The 24,230-nt window shown below is 36.0% G+C and overlaps 1 protein-coding gene across 1 annotated transcript; it reads left to right on the top strand.

The window, feature by feature from the left end:
• The first annotated feature begins 13,519 nt into the window (after positions 1-13,519).
• On the top strand, positions 13,520-14,248 carry NF-YB5 (nuclear factor Y, subunit B5). Its single transcript, XM_089623277.1, has one exon. The coding sequence runs from the start codon at positions 13,549-13,551 to the stop codon at positions 14,089-14,091; it is 543 nt and encodes a 180-aa protein (XP_089479403.1). The 5' UTR covers positions 13,520-13,548; the 3' UTR covers positions 14,092-14,248.
• Positions 14,249-24,230: the final 9,982 nt, after the last annotated feature.

The following is a 24,230-nucleotide window of genomic DNA, read 5'->3' as shown; positions in this document are numbered from 1 at the left end:
TTCCTTATCCTCGCGCCCCACGCCAACTACACCCTTGCCATTTCTTCTTTTCTTTATTTTATTCTGAAAAGCAAACCCACTCTCTGCATCTCCCAGACTTCCCACAGCAGCCCTATTCTCCTCAGGACCCGGAGCCTCAGAAGCCTTGCTCCGCCAAATCGGGAAATGAGAGTCCCGTCCCAACGGTCCAAAGTCCAGAGGTTTGGTAGTGGGCCCACTCGTCAGCACCTTCTCCGGTTGGGTCTGATTTGTTGTCAGCGTCTCCGGCTGGGTCGTCATCCTCGTCCGGTCCGTCTCCTCCGAGAGAATCGGTTTCGCCGCTTGGTTCGCTTCCCCCGCCGTCTGAACCACCGCCTCGGGCTCGGTCGTCGTCCTCGCCTGGTTCGTCTCTTCCAGGGGAGTCGAGTTCGCTATCTGATTCGCGTCCTCGTCGTCCTCACTCGACTTCGCGGCCGGCTCTGCAACTCCAGCCTTCTCCGCCGAGATTTTCGTCGCCGGACCGCTCCCCTCCGGCGCCCCGCCTCGAGACCCACTCGACTCAGTCTCCATTGGCGCCAGGCCTCTATTCTCAGTCTGGTGAGCTTCATTCTCGTCCCGCCTCTTCGATTCGTTTTCTTTTCCACGCCTCTTTTCCCATTTCTTTTCACTGTCTTCAGCGGCAGCGTTGGACGGTTCCGAGCTGGGCTTCGTCACACTTGGGTCAGGGCCGCTCCATCCCTCTCCCCGGGGAGATCTAGATCCGCTGAATGTCCACGTGTTATGACCAGACTTGTGAGGGGTCTCGCCACGTAGCCAAGCCCCAAAAGGAGCCCTCCCGCCGATGTTCGGAGCCTCGTCCTTGTCACGGCACTCCAGCTCACCATGCCCGAGCCGCCCGCAGACAAAGCAGAAGTCGGCGAGCTTCTCATACCGGAAAGCCACCCACGTCTTCTCAACATCAGCGCCGAGCTTAATAAAAACCCCATTCTTTAAGGGTTGCCCGATATCGATGGCGATGCGGACCCGGATAAACTCGCCGCTAACCCGACCGTCTCTGGTCTTCTCCACCTTGAAGGTGCGGCCAATCTTCCCTCCAATCAGTTCTCCCATTCGCGCCGATCGGTATTTGAATGGAATCCCGTGGAGCTGGACCCAGAACTCGACGAAGCGGAACTCATCGCCACTTCCCTTCTCAAGTTCAGGGTCGTCCAAGACCAAGAGGGCTTTGTCAAAGGTCCAAGGTCCCGAGTCCCAGACTCGTTTTTTATCGGCAGAATTCGCAAACCGAAAGCAGAAGACTCCGTCCCCATGGTCGCTCACTTCAAGTTTTCCGGTTGTTCTCCACACTTTCGCCATAACCGATTTGAGCGCATTTCTGTTGAAGCCTTTCCTCGTCAGTAACCTTCCCAAAAGACAGCCGGAAAGATCCGCTGCGGAGCTCACGAGCTCATCCCCGTCAAAGACCAAAACATCTCCTTCATCTTCCTCTTCGATGCCCAGCTCCGACCACCTATCGCACAGGTCTTCCATCACCAGCGGAGATGAAGAAACCACGGCAAAAGACTCAGACCCACCTCAAGCGAGAGAACTCACGAGAGAAAGCTGAGAATAGATTTTAATTTTTCTTACATGGTTATAATTATAATATTCTTGTTTTGTATTGATTTATCATATGATGTAAAACTTACCTTGATCTTTATAGAATAATTAAGATAATAATAAGCTTACCGTAAATATATGAAATTGAATGGTTGGTGAAAATATTCTTACTTTTTAATTTTGTGTTTCATACTGTGTTAGAGCCGCGTGGATTGATAAATGGGGTAATAGACTTAACAACATTGCACGACACACGCTCAGTATCTATCTAGCAAAATTATTACGGTGTTCATTAATCGAATCTCAAATCATTTATACTAGGGGGTGTTCATCAAAACCGTCAAACCGAACAACTCGATCATCCAAATCAAACCGCACTTTTTTTAAAACCGCCCTATTAAAACTCGATGAATTTTGGATTGTAACCAACCTAAACCGCAATTATTTCGGGTTAATTTGATTTTTTCATAGTCGTAAGATTAGGTTGAACCAAACCAACCCGATATTATTAATTTTTTAATTTTTTAATTTTTGTGAGATTGCAAATAATTTTATATGTACAATTGTTTAAAAAAATATTCTTTTTCTAATAATATTAGAATTAAATAAAAATACTCAGTATTTTACTTTATTATTTGAGACTACATAAAAATTTGGTAATTAAAAATATGCGTAATTTTTATTTTAATACGTAAATTTTCTAAAGATAAGTAAAATTTTGATTTTATTTGTCAAAGCGTTCTAGATATAACGTATATGATTTTCATTCGAGTTATAAAGTTATTTGTCGAGAATTATAATCCGAAAATACCAACTCAAACCAATCCGATTATTTTTGAGTTGGTTTGGTTTGATTTTACCTTTCAATCGGGTTAATTTGAGTTTTAAAACTAAAATATTAGTTGAAACGCTTCGAGTTGATAACACATAAAAAAACCGACTAACTCAACCCGATTACACCCCTAATTTATACTAGCAAGATAGACGAGATAATCAAAACTCATCTACTTTGATTTTTCCGTAGAATGTTTGTCCCGTAGCTTCTTTTACATAGCATAATTAAGTGTTTATGTTTTTAATGGCCTCTTAACTCTACCAAAAGCTATCTCTTCCTCTCTTTTATAATTACTCGCATGCTTCCCGTTCTTTTATTCTAATTGATATATACTATTTACGCCACGGACTTTACATGATTAGCACGATGATTTTAGAGACTAAATGCGTGTAATGTATTATGTATTAATACACGAAATAAATGAGATTATTTCCCATCAATGAAATGAATTAAAGGAAAAAAAAATTACTTCCATAAATTCAGAGAGCATGAGACAAGTTTTAACCAACTTATTTGCATTAATCATCATTGAATTTTTTTTCACATTATAGCATGGTCAGTCAATAGACTTTAAAATGTTGGAAACCCGTTACCACATCTTAACCTCCATTTGAATTTGGGCCGACTCTATTTTTTTTTAAGAATTGCATGGCGCATGTACATATTTTTTTAAGACTTTATTTTTAGTTGTTCGTAGAAAAAGCTGGGAGTATCATTGAGAAGAAAGGACGATGATAATGACAACCTGAAATTTTATTATGCTTTGGACTTAAAAATGCGGATCAACACATCTCGCTGGTAAACGAAAAATGTACTAATGGTGAATTCCGGTGGAATTTTGCAATACTAGACAGAATCTTTCATCCAACATAATGGATCTATTTTTTAAGCTCTCCTCGCCACGAATCTGTAGGATTTGAAATAACTCAATTTCGAGTTCATTGCGAAATATATGAATTTTTGAAGTTTTGATGAGGAAAAAAAAACTGTACGAGAGATAGAAAGAGTGATGAACTGTAAAAAAAAATCGCTGCTTTAAATGAATGGTAAAATAGAAAATTTAAATGGTTTATTCAAGTGTTACTTCATTTGTTTTACTATTTTTTAATAAATTTCCAAACGTTGACTATATCCAAAACGTGATATTTGGAATGACTTAGTAAAGTACGAATTTCTAATAATAAATATATTTTTACAAATTTTAGAGATTGTAACGCACAGCACAATGGTAGAACTCATACGAAGAAAATTGTCTCATCTAAACTAGGTGATTGGAGGTTAAATTTAGATGAAAATTGATACGTACAAAACATCTTTTTTTTGCTGTTGTTTATATTCGTTTATAAGTGATCAATTAAAACTATTTCTTTTTATTAGGCTCATTTATAAAGCTTTATGGCTATTTGTAAATATTAACCTAAGGTTAGTGTACCAGACTTATGTTTTAAATTGACCAATTAGCGACAACCTTTTTTTTAAGAAAGGTATCATGACTTCCATGACATCAAGATTCAAATCTAAATTGTATTGCTTCGTCTAGAGTGTTAAGAAAGCTACTTCTTGTGCAAACGCACGGTTTCTACCAAAATTGACAGAACTCTAAATAAAATTAAATTTCAAAATTATCAATTAAAATTTGAACTAGTAATTAGATGGGAATTTTCCTTTAAAAAATATTAGATGAGACTATAATACTCTATGATAGGTATAAGAAAATTAAAACAAAGTTGTTGTCTTTCTAGGGCCAATGTGTTAGCAATATTACATAAATAATATTGATATAGACGAATAAAGACAAATTGCTTGTTAGGAAAATACACGTAAATAAATTACAAAAAAACCCGGTTACACCTTTGTACTAAGAACCGGAGAAAACAAAAACAGATCGGAAAAGTCGAGGCCCGTTGGACGGTTTCCTTGAAGCTTTTTATCGCCCTCCCACGGGTGCTGGAATTCGTGAGCGAAAGCCTCCCAGGATACAACGACTTCAGAGACAAGTTGAGCACCAATCACTTGACTCTCTCGGCGAACTAGAACTTGTAAGAATACTATCACCAAGACAAAGAATATTTTCTGGGAAATAGAGAGAATCCGGGAACAGTGGGGAAAGAGGAATTTTCTCTATGTATATTTCGGTATACTTCCGTGTCTATGAATGAGAGCTTAAACCTCTTTATATAGGCCAAGGCAGTGAGGTTTGAATTCAAAACGTCCAGCCATAAAGACAATAACGCAGGTCATTACACCCAGTAATTACACCGTTTCAAACCATTCAGAGCGTCCAACGTTTTCAGCATTAATGGCATTGAACACAGCCATAAAGTGCGCTTAAAGCCCAAAAACCGTAGGCTTTAATTCGTCACTTCGTCTGGTCGAGCTCGTCCAGTTCGACCTCGCCAGTCGAGCTGATCAGTTCGACCTCGCCAGTCGAGCTGATCAGTTCGACCTCTAGTACGTTGGTCTCGCCCTTGTCGAGCTGAATGACTTCGTCAATACGTCCAGCTCGACCTCGCCTAGTCGAGCTGATCAGTTCGACCTTGCCTGTCGAGCTGATCCAGTTCGACCTTGCCAGTCGAGCTGATCAGTTCGACCTTGCCAGTCGAGCTGATCAGTTCGACCTTGCCAGTCGAGCTGATCAGTTCGACCTTGCCAGTCGAGCTGATCAGTTCGACCCTGCCAGTCGAGCTGATTCAGTTCGACCTCTCCAGTCGAGCTGATTCAGTTCGACCTCTGCAGTCGAGCTCGCCCGGTCGAGCTGAAGTGACTCCGTCACTTCGTCCAGTTCGACCTATCTAGTCGAGCTGCCCAGCTTGACCTATCTAGTCGAGCTGCCCAGCTCGTCCCATCTAGTCGAGCTAAGTGACTTTGTACAGCTCGCCCCAGGTCGTCAATTTCTCATTCAACTTAGGTCCGATTTTGGCAAACAAAATCAGCCATCCACATATTAATAAATATTATTTAATTATTTATTAACTTTATTCCAACCCTTTATTCCAACAAATAAATAATATTTATTTATTTATTAACTTTATTCCAACAATCCCCCACATGAATGAAATTGAGACGACAATTATAAAAGACACGACTCGATGTGGTGATAGATTCTACGGTCAATACCAGTATAGGATAGGTAGGCAAAACCTTTGAACCTTCCCTCGGAAAGATATGCCAACTTTACTGACTACTCAGTAGACACGTTGTCCTTGAACTGTTAGCCGTTTTGTATAAACGATAAACATATCCCCCACTGATATCTCCCTGACACAGGTTCTGTTCTCATGGTTATGTTCATTTTGGCCCTGAACATCAGCCTAGTTCTGCAAGAGTTTCTAAAGAATTAAGCCCAATTAATTCTCCTTCGAAGCGGCCCCACTTCTCTCTCACATAGGTGATTCTTTTGTCAAGAGTAATCCCGCATTACTAGAATCATTAAAAGCTCTAAGCTTAACTTCGTACGGGAGTCACTGTTTAATATATATAGGAATAGGACTAGGGGTTTTCCCCCACAGTGACCTCACAAAGCCATTGACAATTAGGTTTTCCCTTTGAACCAAGATCTTGGGATCTCCAGTCATCATGGTTGGGTTTCCTTTGCCTTGACTTTATTTGCCATGGGCTTTAGCCCCATTCCTTTGGTTGTCTTCTCTACTTGGTCCCTATTTAACCATTTGGTTAGTGGATCCGCAATGTTCTCTTTGGACCTAATATAGTCAATGCTAATGACTCCAGATGAGAGAAGTTGTCTAATGGTATTATGTCGTCGACGGATATGTCTAGACTTACCATTATACATCACATTATGTGCCCTACCAATAGCAGATTGGTTATCACAATATATACATATTGCAGACATCAGTTTTGTCCAATTAGGAATATCCTCCACAAAGTTCCTTAGCCATTCGGCTTCTTCCCCACATTTATCCAATGCAACAAACTCAGATTCCATCGTGGATCTCGTTATCACAGTTTGTTTGGAGGATTTCCAAGATATGGCTGCACCTCCCAGAGTGAATACATAACCTCTCGTGGCTTTTGAATCTTGAATATCAGATATCCAACTTGCATCAGTGTAACCTTCAATTACTTCAGGATATCTCGTATAGTGTAGACCATAATCACGACTGAATCGTAGATATCTCAAAACTCTAACGATTGCTTTCCAGTGTTCAGCACTTGGATTACTCGTATATCGAGCCAGTCTACTCATGGTGTAAGCTAAATCCGGTCTCGTGCAACTCATCAAGTACATGAGACTGCCTATCACTCTAGCATATTCAATTTGAGAGATGCTTTCACCTTTATTCTTAGACAAGTGTTGACTAATGTCTATGGGAGTTCTCGAGACTCCAGAATCGTCATTTCCAAACTTGTCTAGAATTTTATCAACGTAGTGTGTTTGATCCAGTACAATCCCATTGGGTGTTCGGGTAATCTTGATCCCCAGAATTACATCAGCAATTCCCAGATCTTTCATATCGAACCTTGAGTTCAATATATCTTTTGTGGATTGGACCATACGATCATTACTCCCCACTATGAGCATGTCATCTACATATAAACACAGAATCACATATCCATGTTCAGTGGTTTTAATGTACACACATTTGTCACACTCGTTGATTTTAAATCCATTTGACATCATGACGTTGTCAAATTTCTCATGCCATTGCTTTGGGGCTTGTTTAAGGCCATAAAGCGACTTGACAAGTTTACAGACTTTCTTTTCCTGTCCAGGTGCAATACAACCCTCAGGTTGATTCATATAGATTTCTTCGTCGAGATCTCCATTAAGAAAGGCCGTTTTTACATCCATTTGATGAATTTCAAGATTGCGTAATGCAGCAACGGCAATTATCAATCTAATAGAAGTTATTCTCGTCACGGGAGAATAAGTATCAAAGTAATCAACACCCTCTTGTTGTTTATACCCTTTGATTACCAGTCGAGCTTTATATTTATCAATTGAGCCATCGACTTTCATCTTCCTCGTAAAGATCCACCTAGATCCAAGTGTTTTACTTCCAGGAGGAAGATCAACCAACTCCCAGGTGTGGTTTTGCATGATAGAGTCTATTTCACTTCTTATGGCTTCTTTCCATAAGTGACCCTCAACAGAGTTCACAGCCTCTTTATAATTTAGAGGTGGACCCTCCAACATATAAGTGAAATAATCAGAACCAAATGATTTTTCTACCCTCGCTCGCTTACTTCGTCTAAGTCCCTCAGACTCTATCTCTTCTTCGGACTCTTCATCATTATCTTGAGTTATTTCCTCAATATCCTCAAGAGAATGGTTTGATGAACTCGGTTCATCTTCCTTAGACTTATAAGGAAATACATGTTCAAAGAACGAAGCATTTTTAGATTCCATAATCGAATCATTGTGTATATCGGGGTTTTTCGAGTCATACACAAGGAATCTATATGCATTACTATGGTGTGCATACCCAATGAAGATACAATCTACAGTTTTTGGTCCTATCTTCATTCTCTTAGGAGTAGGAGCCATTACTTTGGCCAAGCACCCCCATATTCGCAAGTATTTATAGGAAGGTTTCTTTCCTATAAATAGCTCAGACGGAGACTTATCCTCCTTCTTTCGGGGTATCTTGTTCAGAAGATAATTTGCGGACAAGATCGATTCCCCCCACATTTCTTGGGGAGCCCAGAACTTAACAACATCGCATTCATCATCTCCTTGAGAGTGCGATTCTTACGTTCGGCCACGCCGTTTGATTGAGGAGAATAAGGTGGAGTGACTTCGTGAATAATCCCATGTTGTGCACAAAAAGCACCAAAAGGTTCAACATATTCACCTCCTCGATCACTTCGCACTTTCTTAATCTTCTTATTAAGTTGATTCTCAACTTCTAATTTGTATACAACAAATTTCTCAATTGCTTCATCTTTGCTTTTAAGCAAATATACGTAACAATATTTTGTACAATCATCAATAAAAGTCACAAAATATTTATTACCACCTCTCGTGGGCATGAACTTTAAATCACATATATCGGTATGGATTAAGTCTAGAGATTCATTACTTCTTTCAACACTATGAAAGGATGTTCTTGTGAGTTTTGCTTCAACACAAATTTCACATTTATGATTTGAGTCAATATTAAACTTTGGAATACATTCCAAATTAATCAACTTTTTCAGTGTGTCATAATTTACATGACCTAGTCTACCATGCCATAAATTAGACGACTCAATCATATACGAGGAAGAAGAAGCTTTATTAATATCTTTTGCCTTGATGGCCATTACATTCATTTTGACCATGCCATTCTTGACATAGCCTTTGCCCACATACATGCCATTCTTCGAAAATACAAGCTTTTGAGACTCTAAAACCATCCTAAACCCATGGTTATCTAGCACAGTCCCAAAAATCAGATTCTTCCTCATATCAGGCACGTAGAACACCTTGGTGAGCTTCAATTCCTTCCCAGAGGTCATCTTCAAGAAGACTTCACCTTCCCCCTTGACTTCAGAGGTGGCAGAGTTGCCCATAAACAACCTCTCTCCATCTCCAGGTAGCTCAAGGGTGGAGAAGGAGTTCTTATCAGTGCAGATGTGGCGGGTTGCTCCAGTGTCCAGCCACCACTCCTTCGGGTTTGAGTCAACCATGTTGACCTCGGAGACCACAGCGATGAGGAGGTCATTATCATCCTCCACTACATTGGCCTCCTTGTTCTTCTTCGGCTTTCTACAATCCACAGCTCGGTGACCGACCTTGTTGCAATTGTAGCATTTACCAACAATCTTTTGTTGGCCCTTCTTCTTGAACGTCCCACTCTTGACTCCAAGCTTGTGGGCGGGCTTCTTCCCCTTCGAGTTCTCGCCATGTTCGACGACGTTAGCTCGCTCGGAGACGGTTCTAAGTCTCCTATCGGAGCCTCGGTTGTCTTCCTCGATACGGAGGCGAACAACCAAGTCCTCAAGACTCATCTCCTTTCGCTTGTGCTCGAGGTAGTTCTTGAACTCCTTCCACCCAGGTGGTAACTTCTCTATCACGGAGGCAACTTGGAAAGACTCGCTAATGGTCATTCCCTCGGCTTGAACCTCATGGAAAATGAGTTGAAGCTCTTGGACTTGACTCACAACGGTCTTTGTGTCCACCATCTTGTACTCAAGGAAGCGACCCACAATATACTTCTTAGAGCCCGCATCCTCGGTTTTGTACTTGCGATCCAACGAATCACATAGCTCTTTAGAAGATACTTTAGAGCTATACACGTTGTATAAAGAGTCGGCGAGACAATTTAACACGTGGTTTCGAAAAAGATAGTCGGATTCGTTCCACCCCACATAGGCCCGAAGCACTTGTGGGTCGGCTTCACCCTCTCGAGGAGTGGCCGGAGGATCTTCGGTTAAAAATCCTGCAAGTCCGATGGTTGTCAAAAAGAAAACCATCTTTTGTTGCCACCTTTTGAAGTTGAGTCCGTCAAACTTCCCAGGCCTCTCGGCCGGCATCACCGTGGGAGGCCCTCGAGCCACGCCCACGTTTGAACCATCTAGGCCCAAACCCGCCATAGGTTGAACAAGACCCGCGGGTCCGTTCCCGGCCGTAGCCGCCATCGAGCCTTGTCCCAGAACCACGGGAATATGGCCGATGTTGATACGGTTCGGAGGGGTGTTCACCACGGAGGGGTTGTCTCCAACGTTCCCTCCAACATTCACATTCATCGAGTCGTTGTCGTTTACGTTAGTCATATTTTCTACAAACGAAAATACACAAGTCAGAAATTTTCAAACAACTCCGAAAAATAATCGGAAACAAAAACTGGAAAGACTATAAAAACCTTTCCACGCAACCTGTCTTCTAGATAAAAAGCTTCAAGATTGTTAGCAATATTACATAAATAATATTGATATAGACGAATAAAGACAAATTGCTTGTTAGGAAAATACACGTAAATAAATTACAAAAAAACCCGGTTACACCTTTGTACTAAGAACCGGAGAAAACAAAAATAGATCGGAAAAGTCGAGGCCCGTTGGACGGTTTCCTTGAAGCTTTTTATCGCCCTCCCACGGGTGCTGGAATTCGTGAGCGAAAGCCTCCCAGGATACAACGACTTCAGAGACAAGTTGAGCACCAATCACTTGACTCTCTCGGCGAACTAGAACCTGTAAGAATACTATCACCAAGACAAAGAATATTTTCTGGGAAAGAGAGAGAATCCGGGAACAGTGGGGAAAGAGGAATTTTCTCTATGTATATTTCGGTATACTTCCGTGTCTATGAATGAGAGCTTAAACCTCTTTATATAGGCCAAGGCAGTGAGGTTTGAATTCCAAAACGTCCAGCCATAAAGGCAATAACGCAGGTCATTACACCCAGTAATTACACCGTTTCAAACCATTCAGAGCGTCCAACGTTTTCAGCATTAATGACATTGAACACAGCCATAAAGTGCGCTTAAAGCCCAAAAACCGTAGGCTTTAATTCGTCACTTCGTCTGGTCGAGCTCGTCCAGTTCGACCTCGCCAGTCGAGCTGATCAGTTCGACCTCTAGTACGTTGGTCTCGCCCTTGTCGAGCTGAATGACTTCGTCAATACGTCCAGCTCGACCTCGCCTAGTCGAGCTGATCAGTTCGACCTTGCCTGTCGAGCTGATCCAGTTCGACCTTGCCAGTCGAGCTGATCAGTTCGACCTTGCCAGTCGAGCTGATCAGTTCGACCTTGCCAGTCGAGCTGATCAGTTCGACCTTGCCAATCGAGCTGATCAGTTCGACCCTGCCAGTCGAGCTGATTCAGTTCGACCTCTCCAGTCGAGCTGATTCAGTTCGACCTCTGCAGTCGAGCTCGCCCGGTCGAGCTGAAGTGACTCCGTCACTTCGTCCAGTTCGACCTATCTAGTCGAGCTGCCCAGCTTGACCTATCTAGTCGAGCTGCCCAGCTCGTCCCATCTAGTCGAGCTAAGTGACTTTGTACAGCTCGCCCCAGGTCGTCAATTTCTCATTCAACTTAGGTCCGATTTTGGCAAACAAAATCAGCCATCCACATATTAATAAATATTATTTAATTATTTATTAACTTTATTCGAACACTTTATTCCAACAAATAAATAATATTTATTTATTTATTAACTTTATTCCAACGCAATGTGCAAAAATTTACATAAGATCTCGTGTTGCTCAATTTGGCAAAGCTATAATGATAAATCTTTTAAACTAGTCTCGTTAATTATAGTTTTAGAAACCTATAATATACATGTCGTCTTTGGCTTAATATTTATTTCCATAACCATGACTGACAGACAGGTACAATACAAACTACAAAATAATTAATTAATCTGTAATTTTCGTCGTGAGTTAGTACACCTGTATGACAAATATCTGGCCTATAATTAAATAGATCATGGCTTGATTAGTAGGTCGTGATTAGGGGAACAAGATGACTATCAGTACTCCCCAAATTTATAAATAGATAAAAATAAATAAATAAAACATCAGAACACTAATGGGTTCGGGTACCTTCATTAATGAGCTCGTCTAGTATTGCTGACTTTTTTTTGTTTGAGTTGTACTAATCGGATTTGAGATTAGTTTGATTTTTTTAATAACCTATTAATGCTGTTTGACCATATTTATTTTTGAAGAATTTGTTGTAATTAGTCAATTTTCTAACTTCTTTTAAAATAATAGTCAAAATTTCATTTTATTAATAAAATATAGCCCACCAGCCTGAAGTAAATTAAATTAACTAAAATAGTTAATTTAATTTACTTAAGTCATAAGTAAATTAAATTAACTAAAACAGTTAATTTAATTTACTTCACCTTGGTGGGTTTTTTTTTTTTTTTTAAATAAAATGAAACTTTTGCAATTTTTTTTTAAAGAAGGGTGAATTATTGGACTACTAACCAAATTATCCCATTATTTTTTAGAATGAAAATTGTATTATTGATGATATCGATTAAAAGTGAATATAAAATTTGTAATGGAGACAAACTCCTACAAAATTACTAAAATTGTTTAAAAAAAGAATACAAAATAATCTATAAAGAGATCGTAAGAGGGAAACGTTAATAGAGATGTGATGCTGAGCTGCATCTGACGGCGGAATAGCTCACTCAATTTGGAGAGAACTAATTTTTTTTACTATATTTATTTTTTATTTATCAAATTTCATCTTTACTCAATCTTTATAGAGAAAATGTGAATGAAAATGTAGTGCAGTACGTAGAGCCATTTCTATTTTAGTAGCGCTAAATAAACTAAATTGTTACTTGCAGTCATCTAACTTATTATAAATACTTATAATATAAAAATAACTATTAGTTTGAGTTTGAGACTTTGAGCATATAGTATCAAAACTAAACTATTGTAGTTGGAGCATATGAGTCCCATCTACCATTATCTGCCACGTTTATCCCTATATATATATATTTACATGATAATCCCTATATACGATACTCTTGATAAATTGAATATATGTTGTTATAAATGAGTTATATTAAAAAAAATCAAAAAATAAAAAAACACTTGGCGGAGACTTGTAATTTCATGTGGAAACCCAATACTACGACCTAACATAAATATACTAATAATCCCTTCTTTTTAGGTCTTAATTTGGCTGTATCACACGTGCACTTCTTTTACTGCCCAAATTCAAACTTATATACCAATTTTTTTTCCCAGGCTCATCACAACACCTTAAACTTATTGATCAGAGCATCAAACTGTACTAAAGGGGGGGGACCATTTATCCATTACCAATTTTAGTCTCCTTACTTTAATTATAAACCTATATAATTAGTTAGCGGTACATACCTACAACAAACACCACAGTCACACGCCTAAATATTACCCTAACTTCTTTTTTTCATATATATAAAAAAAAAACCCCCTATACAATAAGGATATTGTTTTAGACCATTTTATAAAACAATCGAATAAGCATAAGTTCTTAGCCAGGCCTACCACGTCACCGTGTCTCCCTAAATCTACTAAGCGATATCTTTACCAATCGCATGGTTCACACGTACCCGTATGTATAATTTATAACAAATTAATTGTTTTTGTATACTGTGTCACATTTGATCATCCTATAAAAACATTGAATAATTTGATACGCGTGTCTGCACTCGGGCTCTCCTTCAGATCAAAGACAAAAGAATAAAATGGTTGATAATAACCTCGGCGACCATTCTCAAAGGTATAGCTACAACACCAATTACAACCCCACAGGCTCAGGAACAAGTGACCAAGATGGGGTCATTATGGTCAAAGAGCAAGACCGGCTTCTTCCGATAGCCAACGTGGGTCGGATCATGAAGCAGATTCTTCCTCCGAACGCCAAAATCTCCAAGGAAGCCAAGGAGACCATGCAAGAGTGCGTCTCCGAGTTCATAAGCTTCGCGACCGGCGAGGCCTCGGAGAAGTGCCATAAAGAGAAGCGAAAGACGGTGAACGGCGACGATATTTGCTGGGCCTTAGGGACTCTAGGGTTCGACGACTACGCCGAGCCGCTCAGGAGGTACTTGAACCGATACAGAGAGCTCGAAGGCGAGAGATCGGCCCACAGGCCCGGCCCAACGGCCCTCGACGAGACCAGGCCCCAAGTTTCCCATTTCGGATCGGGACAGCCCTTCGAGGTAAGCCGCGATGATCGTCCCGGCGTCGACGAGGCGAGCGATAACCGCTCGTTCTCGCGGAGGTTTTGAGTGATTTTGATTATGTGGAGGGTTTCAATTTTTAGGGCTTATTTCTGTTTAACGCTTTTTTACTTTTTTTCCCCCCTTCTTTCTTTCTTTCTGTGGCAACGAACATATAATTGATCTTGGTTTTTTTTTTCTGATTTATTGTTAATTGGTAGTTTTTTTTTTTTTTTTTTTTTTTTTTTTTTTTTTTTTTTTTTTTTTTTTTTTATAAGCTCAGATGCTGTACTGTGATCACTGAAATTGACATCCATGTGTGTACTCCTTTTTTTATGTCTTTTTTTCTTTCCAAAAATAAAAGGGGAAGTGAGATTTGTGGAAGACGGTTGTGTAATCGAGGTGTACGTACATGTAATTATTTATCATACATTCTGAAAATAATACTTGTCTTACATGAATCCCCAGATTTGCTGTTTGTGTATGTATGTCATATGTGTATAAATATATATCTATATATACAAGTCAAGAGGTAAATAAGCCTTGCTGGTTGCTGCCAATCACAGAGTTTTATCTTAACACCAGAATTCCGGTATTGGATGGATATGGATTAGTGTTTACAATAAAGCATGTAGACCTGTGACACTTTACCTTTACTTTGACGAAAATTTAATTGATATCAGTACTTATATATTATTATTAGGGTTTGTACTGGCAGACCTTTTGCTTCTGGTTCTGGATCTTTTTTTCCTTCTTTCTATTCTGTATTGTTTAAAACTACATATAATTTGTTTCTTCTTTATGCTCTATCATTTGTTCCATTACCTTTAACTTTTTTCGACTATGAATATGTCTCAGCTGGACTGAAAGTAACTAGATTTTTTGTTCTCATTGCATTAAAGATAATCTTCGTCTAAAAAATAGGACGTTAATTAGATGTAAAATATAGACAACAATGGGCCTTCTTGACCATTAATGACTTACATATCAGACTGATTGACGCAGATATATATTTCAAGACTCGTTAGATCTTAGAGAGCGCATTGCATGAACTGGTTTCGAATAGACTTTGTGTGGTGATTGAGAACTTCATATTCTCTTTTGCATCTCTTTGTCTTGTTCTGTTACCATCTAAATATAGCATATTTATATTTCTCACCAAGAAATACTTCATGTGCTGCTTGTGTTTTTTGGTATTTATAATTTTATGGAATTTATATATTTCTCCATCTTATCAATTTCCATAAAGAAATTTGAAAAAATATATATATAACTTATAAATCATAAAATTGAGTTTTTTTTAGTGTCATAAATTTTAACATGATTACCTAAATAGTATTAATGACTAAGAAAATAAACGTCTCGGCCACGTATGGTCAGTCGGAAAAAAAGTTGCAACCATATGTGGCGAGACGCTATATTTTCTAAGATGGCATTTCAATCGAATGAGTCTCATTTTTTTAATTTTTGGCCAATCTGAACAAAATATCTAATTTTATGACTCACGAATCGAATTTTTTTTCAAATTTTTAATATGTTTATATAGCGTCAAATCTAACGATTTCACATCTTATATAACTACATGATTCAACATCTATACCGCCCGATAGTTCCAAATTAGTGATATATTTTTCATCATTTACATTTTTGACGACTTATTATTTTCAATTCTTCAAAATAATATTTTTTTTTTCTAATGATATTATTTTCAATTATTCAATTTTTTTTTTCCTAATGACATTATTTTCAATTATTCAAAATAATTATTTTTTTCTAAGGCTAATTAGAGGTACATATATTTGTATGTTTAAAGCCTTTACCTCCTGGGACCACTATGATCAGGTGGCTCAAAATTAAGACCTTCCAGAATTTGTGGGTAAAAACTCATCAGTTGCCTCGATCATCATGACGCTTTTGTTTTGTTTTGCTCTTTTCTCATTAAATTAAATCAATATTGTTCAATTTTTTTCTCCCACTAGTTAGGACGGCTTTACAAGGGTCAAAGTCATTACCTAGCAATGAAGTTTTGTGTGTTTATATATTCTTCACACAGAGAAAAAGATTAGCTGGATATTAATTAAGGAATAGTTCAATTTACAAAGAGTTTCCAATTTCTAGGTCTTCTCTCTAAATATTAATAAATGTCTTTCGACACTATGCTATGACATGGTTTTTCCTCGATAACTGCCAAAAATTATTACCTTTGCAACAGGATGATCCAAGATACGAGATGTAAGATTAAGGAAAAACTATACTAAATAACCATTTAAAATAATTAATTAATAAAGTAATCAAAATTTCAAATTTTCAACAAAGTACACAAAATTATTTTATCAATTTTTTTAACACCAAACTTATATTTTTTTTACAATTATTTTAAACAATTTATTACTTTCAAAAAAATTAATTTAATGATCAATTTTTTTTTTTTTGGAACTTTATTATGGCGCATTTTAGCTATTTTACTAACTTTAGACAAACATTGGCTATTTTACCAATCTAATATTTTAAATTGACTATTTAATTAAATCCCTCGTTAATGGTAATCAGTCTTTCTATTTTATAAAATTTATATATTGGCCAAGCTAAAAAAAAATCGGTTTTCAGCAAGATATGATAAAGATATTTAGTAAAATTGTTAAAAATAATTTTATCGATCCGCTTAAGATATATTAATCAAGGTTTTCATATAATACTAATTTGCTCGTTTTATTAAAGTAAATGTATACTAACTACTATATTTTTCTAATATTTCCACAAAATCTCTGCCAGATATTTTTTCTACAGAATGATGTTTTTTTTTACAGGATGATGTTGCCCTTTTATAATTGAGTTAGCTACGTAATCAAATCAAAGTACTTCAACTCCCTAAACCAATATTACAACCGGAAAATATAACAAATATAGCTTAAAATATATTAGAAACAATATAAAAAGATCTCAAAAGAAACTTCTCTCTCTCTCTCTCTCTCTCTCTCTCTCTCTCTATATATATATATATATATATATATATATATATAGCAATAAGGGACTGAAGTGGCTAAAAACAAACATAATTAACAATGATTTGATTTTGTAAGAAACCCTAGCATGGAAGAGCAATAGTTTTCATGGCACGTGAGCTCAAGAATCAAAACTGTGTCAGAAAACATGTGAACTATGAGTTCTCCATGTGACACTTAGCACTCATCTGATCTCATATACTCTCCCCAACTTGACAGCTGTCTAACTGGCTCTGTTTATATTATTCTCCCATTTTTCAAATGCTCAACTTAAAGTTTTACAGATCGTCAATCATGCATTTTGCATGTATTATGTTATTTTACGTAAATGTCGTGGCTTTATTATTCGGGGTGATCATAATGAGGTTTTTATTTTATTTTAATGATATTTTATAAATTTCGATTTTAAAAGAAAATTTCCAAATATTTTCCTGCATTATTCGACTTTTGTATAAAATAGAATATATTATCTAAAATTATAAAATAGAATATATTATCTAAAATAAAAATCTAATAATTAAAAAAAAAAAGCTTTCATCTAAAATTACAATGAAGTTTTCATACTCATATTTCAAATTTAAATAAAATATGTATATTAATGTTATTAAAGATGTACTAATATTATGGGAGACACTATAGGTTATAGTGATTGAAATCATAAAGGTAAAATCTTGAAAGTAGATAACACTTGTATGAAATTAGTTACACAGTTTCGCGTAAAACACAACTTAATTTAAAGGGATTATGATCGAAGAAGGACACAATGTTGCTAGATATATAAATGATCAACCCCTTCATCGTTCTTATTTTTTTAAACTCAAACTCTTCTTGATTCATTCACTTTCACTTAAATGATCACTTACGAATTGTTTGATTTACATTTTTAACGCTACGTACGTGATCTTTACAAATTTACAAAGTTAAATTAAATATCTATAACTCATAAACAAGTGGATCAAAAAAGATAGAGGTTATCGCACTCACAATGACATAATAGGTTTTCACTCACCACTCTTCTCGAAAACACACGCATAAAAGCTTCTATAGGTTAAATATCTCATTATAGGAGACAAACGCTAGACATGATGCCTTGCTAGAGTTTCAAAGATTATCGCCACAAATTGATTTGATATGAAGATAATATCGGAAGTGAATCTCTATATAAAAAAAAAACAAATCTTACACAAAACAATCGTTGTATCAAATTAGACGCAATCTGAAAAGCAGGACCAACATATTTATCAAGATGTTAAAAACATGATGCATGATATTTTGGAGCATTTTTTCGAAACTACAAGCTAGCAAATCTATAGAACAACAATACGTATCGATGCTATAAGTTCCTGCCGGATAGACTATTAGGGCATATTTAGTTTAATGTAATGGGCTTGGAATAGAATTGTGATTACTTTAAATAGGACCATTCTAACGTTTGGTTACAAAATAAAACTAAAATAATAACAATTTCAATGTAATATTTATTCACTCATATTTTAAATGAATGGATATTTATTAGAGGTACCTATATAATAAGAACTCTCCTCCATTGTATTTTTTAAATCTCCAAACTACCCATGACTTGACAGACAAATAAACTCTATCCTCAAATAATAATTCATCGCCGTAGCTACCATCAAATTCCACCAACATAGTTACCGTCGCACTTTGCAACCATAGTTATTGCTAGACTTCGCCATTGTAGCTACTGCCAGACTCCGCCATTGTAATTAGCGCCAGATTCTACCACCGTAATCGACAATGTAGCTGTCGGAGCTTCTTCGATAACAAACATAAATCTTGTTTCAACAAGCATTTTCCTAAAAAAAATGTCTAATAATGAAGAAGGGAGTTTGTGAGCGTGATTAATAGAGGAGGTTCTCTCCAAAGAGAATCATCCGAAACATACAAACATAATGAGCACATGAAGTCATGCACCGAATAAAGACGCGATGAGCACCAGAGCAAATGGTGCAAGTCAAAACAGGCACAAAATTTAACATTTTTTATACATTAGCACAAAATTTTATGATTTTTTCATATACATCTCTTTTGAACAATTAATTTTCTTATCAACCCCTAATAAAATTTAGAATAGTCTTTTAATTAAAAATAATAATTCTTTGATTAATCCTAGTTCCGCCACTGAGGACGACAAACTTGCGCACGCTATTTGTAAATGAGTGCCTCGATCGGAACAATGTTCGAAGTTTTTGTTCCTCAAGGAAGGTACTGCCCCTTGTGGATCTAAATTATATATAAATAGCCGCTTTGTGCTAATGAAATTTCTAGGTTAACACACACACAAAAACAGATACATATTTTTTTGGAAGCTTAAGTATAGTAGAAAAATTGACCTACTTGAAGAGACAATATAACCTTTCATTAACTGGCAAAGCTCATGAGATATAGAATTGAATGTATACGATCCAATATAAATTGTCCGAATTTCGCGCGTTGATTTGGTATCAATAAATGAGAAATAAATGGAAACAAAATTATCATCACAAAACTGAATATACACGCATAAATCAGTTTCCGAAAATAAAGCAATTAAAAATCTAATTTCATTTTCAGGTCTTCTGAAAAAACTTCTTTTCACAAAAATGGCGATTTTGACGAGCGTTGGTCTTTGAAGTCTTCAAACCCTAATATTCTTGACGATCGGCAATTTTTCAGACGAGCGGCGGTCTCTCAAGTCTTCGAATCCAAAAAATCGATAAGTCTAGGGTTTTTATGACGTTTATTTTGAAGAAATTTGGTATTTTGTTGTTGATGCTTTGTCGCTAAAATTTCTTGTGTCTTTATTAGTGTTTCGATCGGTCATCCTTGTTAGATATGTCGTTTATTACTGTTTATTACATCTATTTAGGGGTTGAAGTCACAAATGTTAGATATGTTGTTTAGAAATGTGTTTATTTGTGTATATGGTGTTAAACATGTAATCAAAGATCGATTATGAGAGTGTATTGATTCTGAGTGTTGGTATTCGGTTCCGAGTGTATTGCTATGAACTTTACTTGGTAATTTTTGTTAATTTGGGTATATATATATGAATCTGTCACAAGTTTTTTTGTGTAGAGAAATTATTTAAGTTGTTAATTTGTATATATGTGTTATTTTATTCATGTTAATAGTTGTTAATTCATGTTAATAAAGGTTGTTGAAGATCTTACTGAAGGTGATAATCCATCTTGAAATGAAAGCTAAGACACCGGTAAACATATGTGAATACATGTTATAAATAGTCGTTAATTTTTGTTTATTCATGTTAATACAAGTTGTTGAAGATCTTTCTGAAGGTGATAATCTATCTGGAATGAAAGCTAAAACACAGGTAAACATCTATTAATACGATGCAAAACTAATAGTGCATTTTTAATCTTTGTTGTCATGCTTTTGAGATTAGGATGCAAATACTCATTAAATGGTGAAAGATAGTGAGCAAACAAGTTCATACATGAGTCCGCCGGTAATAATGATTAAGGTTTCTAATAATTATATAAATGTTTTAATATGAGGAATAACATTTAACAAATGTAAAATATGTTGTACTTGTTTGTAGGTGACGACAGAAGATATTAATCTTGAGTTGGCGTATATTCATGACAACATTTATGTTGTATAATCCTGTAAATTAAGCAATTGTTGTGGACGGATGTTGAGTTTTTCATTATGATTCTTTTTTCAAATAAAACACAGCTTAGCAAAAAAAAAAAAAAATGCAGCCTCATTTATTTAACAAACGCATGGATATTTTCGACAGAAAAAAATTGGCCGAAACGCCACGTAAGCAAAATTGGTTATTTCTCAAAATATTTTGAAACGCTGATTAATACGCAATCTCAACATTTGCATGTGGCTAGTCCGTCTAATTTTTCTATTTTTTTCAATTCTACCATGAGAGCGCTTACTTTCATTTTTTTTTTTTTTTTGCAAAATCATTAAATCGTAAAGAATGAGACGTGTCTTCGTGTGATGGTGATGGTATCTTACAGTAACGATCAAACGTAATATAAAAATTGAATGAGTAATGTGTAAGATTACTTCTTAATGAAAGAATATTTTTTTTATATGGAAATAATCTCCACTTATCATGGTCCATATAAACTCATTAATTCTGATCAAATCGCGCTCATATTAATGCCGGAAATCAAATCGCAATCCCTTAATTAAAGGATTGCAATATTCTCCATTGATGGCTTGGAGCCTATAAATATGACGGTTTTGGGGTCCCTAAACTCACTCACATATTCAGAAACCAACACCATCTAAAAATGAGAGCGAGAGTTTGGAAGATCCTCAAAACAACTCGCCGGAATCGGAGTCCCAAGCTCGGCGGAAAAACACAATAATGACCGGAGGTAAACCGTCCCAAGCTCCGCTTTAACGTGTTCATGTTGCTAGAACACCTTTAGTATGTGTAAAAATATCTTACATTTGGTATCAGAGCCCCACACAACCTCTACCTTGTTTTTGAAAATTTCCATTGTGTGTTTATGTATTGCGTTTTTTGACGTCAAAATGTTAATATTATTATGGAAATCTTTGAGAAAATTGTTTTGTGATTCCTTTGGCTTTTGAATCACTCAATTCGGTGCTAAAATGATGGAGAAACCGTCGGGTTTTTTAATCGGATTCGCGGGTTTTTATCAGAAAAAAACGGGTGAAGAAGATGACTTTTACGACATGTCTTTTTCCCTTTGTTTAAAATAAAGAGAAATTTCATTTTCTAGACCCAAAAGTTATGGAAATATCTCAATTAGACCCGCTAGTTAAAAAATATCTAAAATTGGACTTTTGTACCAATTTTGGACGAAAATACCCTTAATTCAAAATAACACATATTATTCTCTCATTTTCAAATCATCTTCATCACAATTCTTGTCACTTTCGAATTGGTTGCGCTAGGATTAGAACTTGTCAGAACGTGTCGGAATCCATCGGAACTCGTCGGAACGTGTCGGAATCCATCTTTGGAGGTGAAATTTTTTTTTTTTTTTTTAAAAAACTGGGAATTTCCGATGAAGATCATCGGAATCCATCGGATTCCGACCGAATCCGATGGATTCCGATGGTCTTCGTCGGAATCCATCGGAAATTTCCGATGAAGACCATCGGAATCCATCGGATTCGGTCGGATCCGACCGAATCCGATGGATTCCGATGATCTTCATCGGAAATTCCCAGTTTTTAAAAAAAAAAAAAAAAAAAAAATTCACCTCTAAATCTCATTCAAATCAACCTTAAAAAAAATTAAAAAAATTAACCTCCAATTCGGTCGAATTTGGTGTGGTGGGCGTTGGAACTCGTCGGATTTGGTGTGGTTGGGCGTCGGAATGGGGCTCACGTCGGATTTGGTGTTCTTTAGTGTGGAGAGAAAATAAGAGTGAGAATGAAAGAGATGGAAAGAGATGGAGAGAGGGTTTATTTTTGAATTAAGGGTATTTTCGTCTAAAATTGGTACAAAAGTCCAATTTTGGATATTTTTTAACTAGCGGGTCTAATTGAGATATTTCCATAACTTTTGAGTCTAGAAAATGAAATTTCTCTAAAATAAAGCGGTCATTTTGTTTTTATCTGTTTTGAGCATCTGGTGTTATGTTTTTGGATGCCGTAACTTAAGTATTGTTTCCGTCAATTGCTCCTTTGGGCCTATGTTTGACGTGGACTTTATTTTGTTTTTTTTTTTTTTTTTGAAGAAACGTGGACTTTATTTTGTTAGCAATTGAGATTCTCGTATCAAGTTTAGACAGCAAATGAAGTAAATTTATCTTTATTAAGAAATAAAGAAATAAAAGAGTTTAAAACATGACATTTATTTTATTTGCATTCTTGAGTATTTTATGCAAATATTTAGTGTCATTTTATTTGCATTATTAAGTACTTTATGCAAATATTGTGTTTTAAATTATATTGTTTTCATATGTCATTTAATTTAAAGTTATATGCTTTATTATTTTATTAATGTTTAATATGCATATCATATTAAGAAAAATTAATGACTAACACAATATTATTAAGCGCTATTGTTTATTTAATAAATCTTAAGTAAATAGCCATAAAAAATGACATGGTCTAATACATGGAAGTGACTATTTATTTAAGATTTACATCTGTAAATATATGGAAGTGACTATTTATCTAAGATTTACCAAACGTTGACTATTTAGCAATGTCAAATGTTTAAATTGACTAATTTATTAATGGATCCTAACTTTAAATTGGTAAGGTATATAGGCAAAGTCTTATGTAGGGTACTTAAAAATCATACTTTACTCGTATCCATAAAAAAAATTTATGGGTAATATCGTACGTATTCTACACATTACTAATTTATTCGGATAAGACTCTACTCATAATGAGTAGGGTCTCCCGGGGAGATACAATTATCATTCCTAGTTGACTTATATTTATTAGCAAACCTCATTTTATAATCATTGATGTGCGCCCCCACACACACAATACTTAATTTTTTTCATGCTGTCTAAACAACTACATAAAGTCTTTAGCTCATCAAATCTTCGTTGGTTTTGGGACAGCACATGACATTAATCGCTCTAATAGAATAGTCGTCTCCAGGCGTGAGGAACAAACCCAAAGATTAGTTAGTTAGCTAGCTGGGTAGCTTAATTAAGCTAAGAGATCCTTGAAAGTTATATAATAATAATAATAATAATTATAATAATAATAATAAGCACCTTTGAATGGAATCGAGTTCATCATTTAGACTTTCCTAGCATGGAATCGAGTTCATTTAGACTTTTCTAGCATGGAATCTCTTTAACTACCCCATAAAAATCTTAGATCAGATCAGCTTGGATGCCACTAGGACCATAGACCAAGCTATAGAATCTTTATTTACGATTCAAAGTTGGCCCTCAAATATTGGAGGTTATTATTATTATTTATTATTTTATTTTTCTAATTCCCTTAACGTATATACATATATATATATATATATATTTATCAAATAATAAAGTAATTAATCATATTTACGCTTTTACATTAATATATAACCAATTTTTCGTAAATACTATGTGCATTTTTTGTTTTTTTTTTCATTAAAATAAAAGAATGAGTTATTTACGTCAATTTATGCATATAAATACATGAACGTGACCATTTATTTAATATTTACAAAAAATTAGTTATATAATCATGTGAAAATGTAAATATCTATGTATTTAATGGACTTATTTATTTCTT

This window comes from Urtica dioica, chromosome 8, assembly GCF_054948205.1.
Source record: "Urtica dioica subsp. dioica isolate 48M chromosome 8, U.dioica_male_clone48M_v1_H2, whole genome shotgun sequence".
In the NCBI taxonomy this organism is placed as follows: domain Eukaryota; kingdom Viridiplantae; phylum Streptophyta; class Magnoliopsida; order Rosales; family Urticaceae; genus Urtica; species Urtica dioica.
This window is presented reverse-complemented; position numbering and strand designations above follow the sequence as displayed.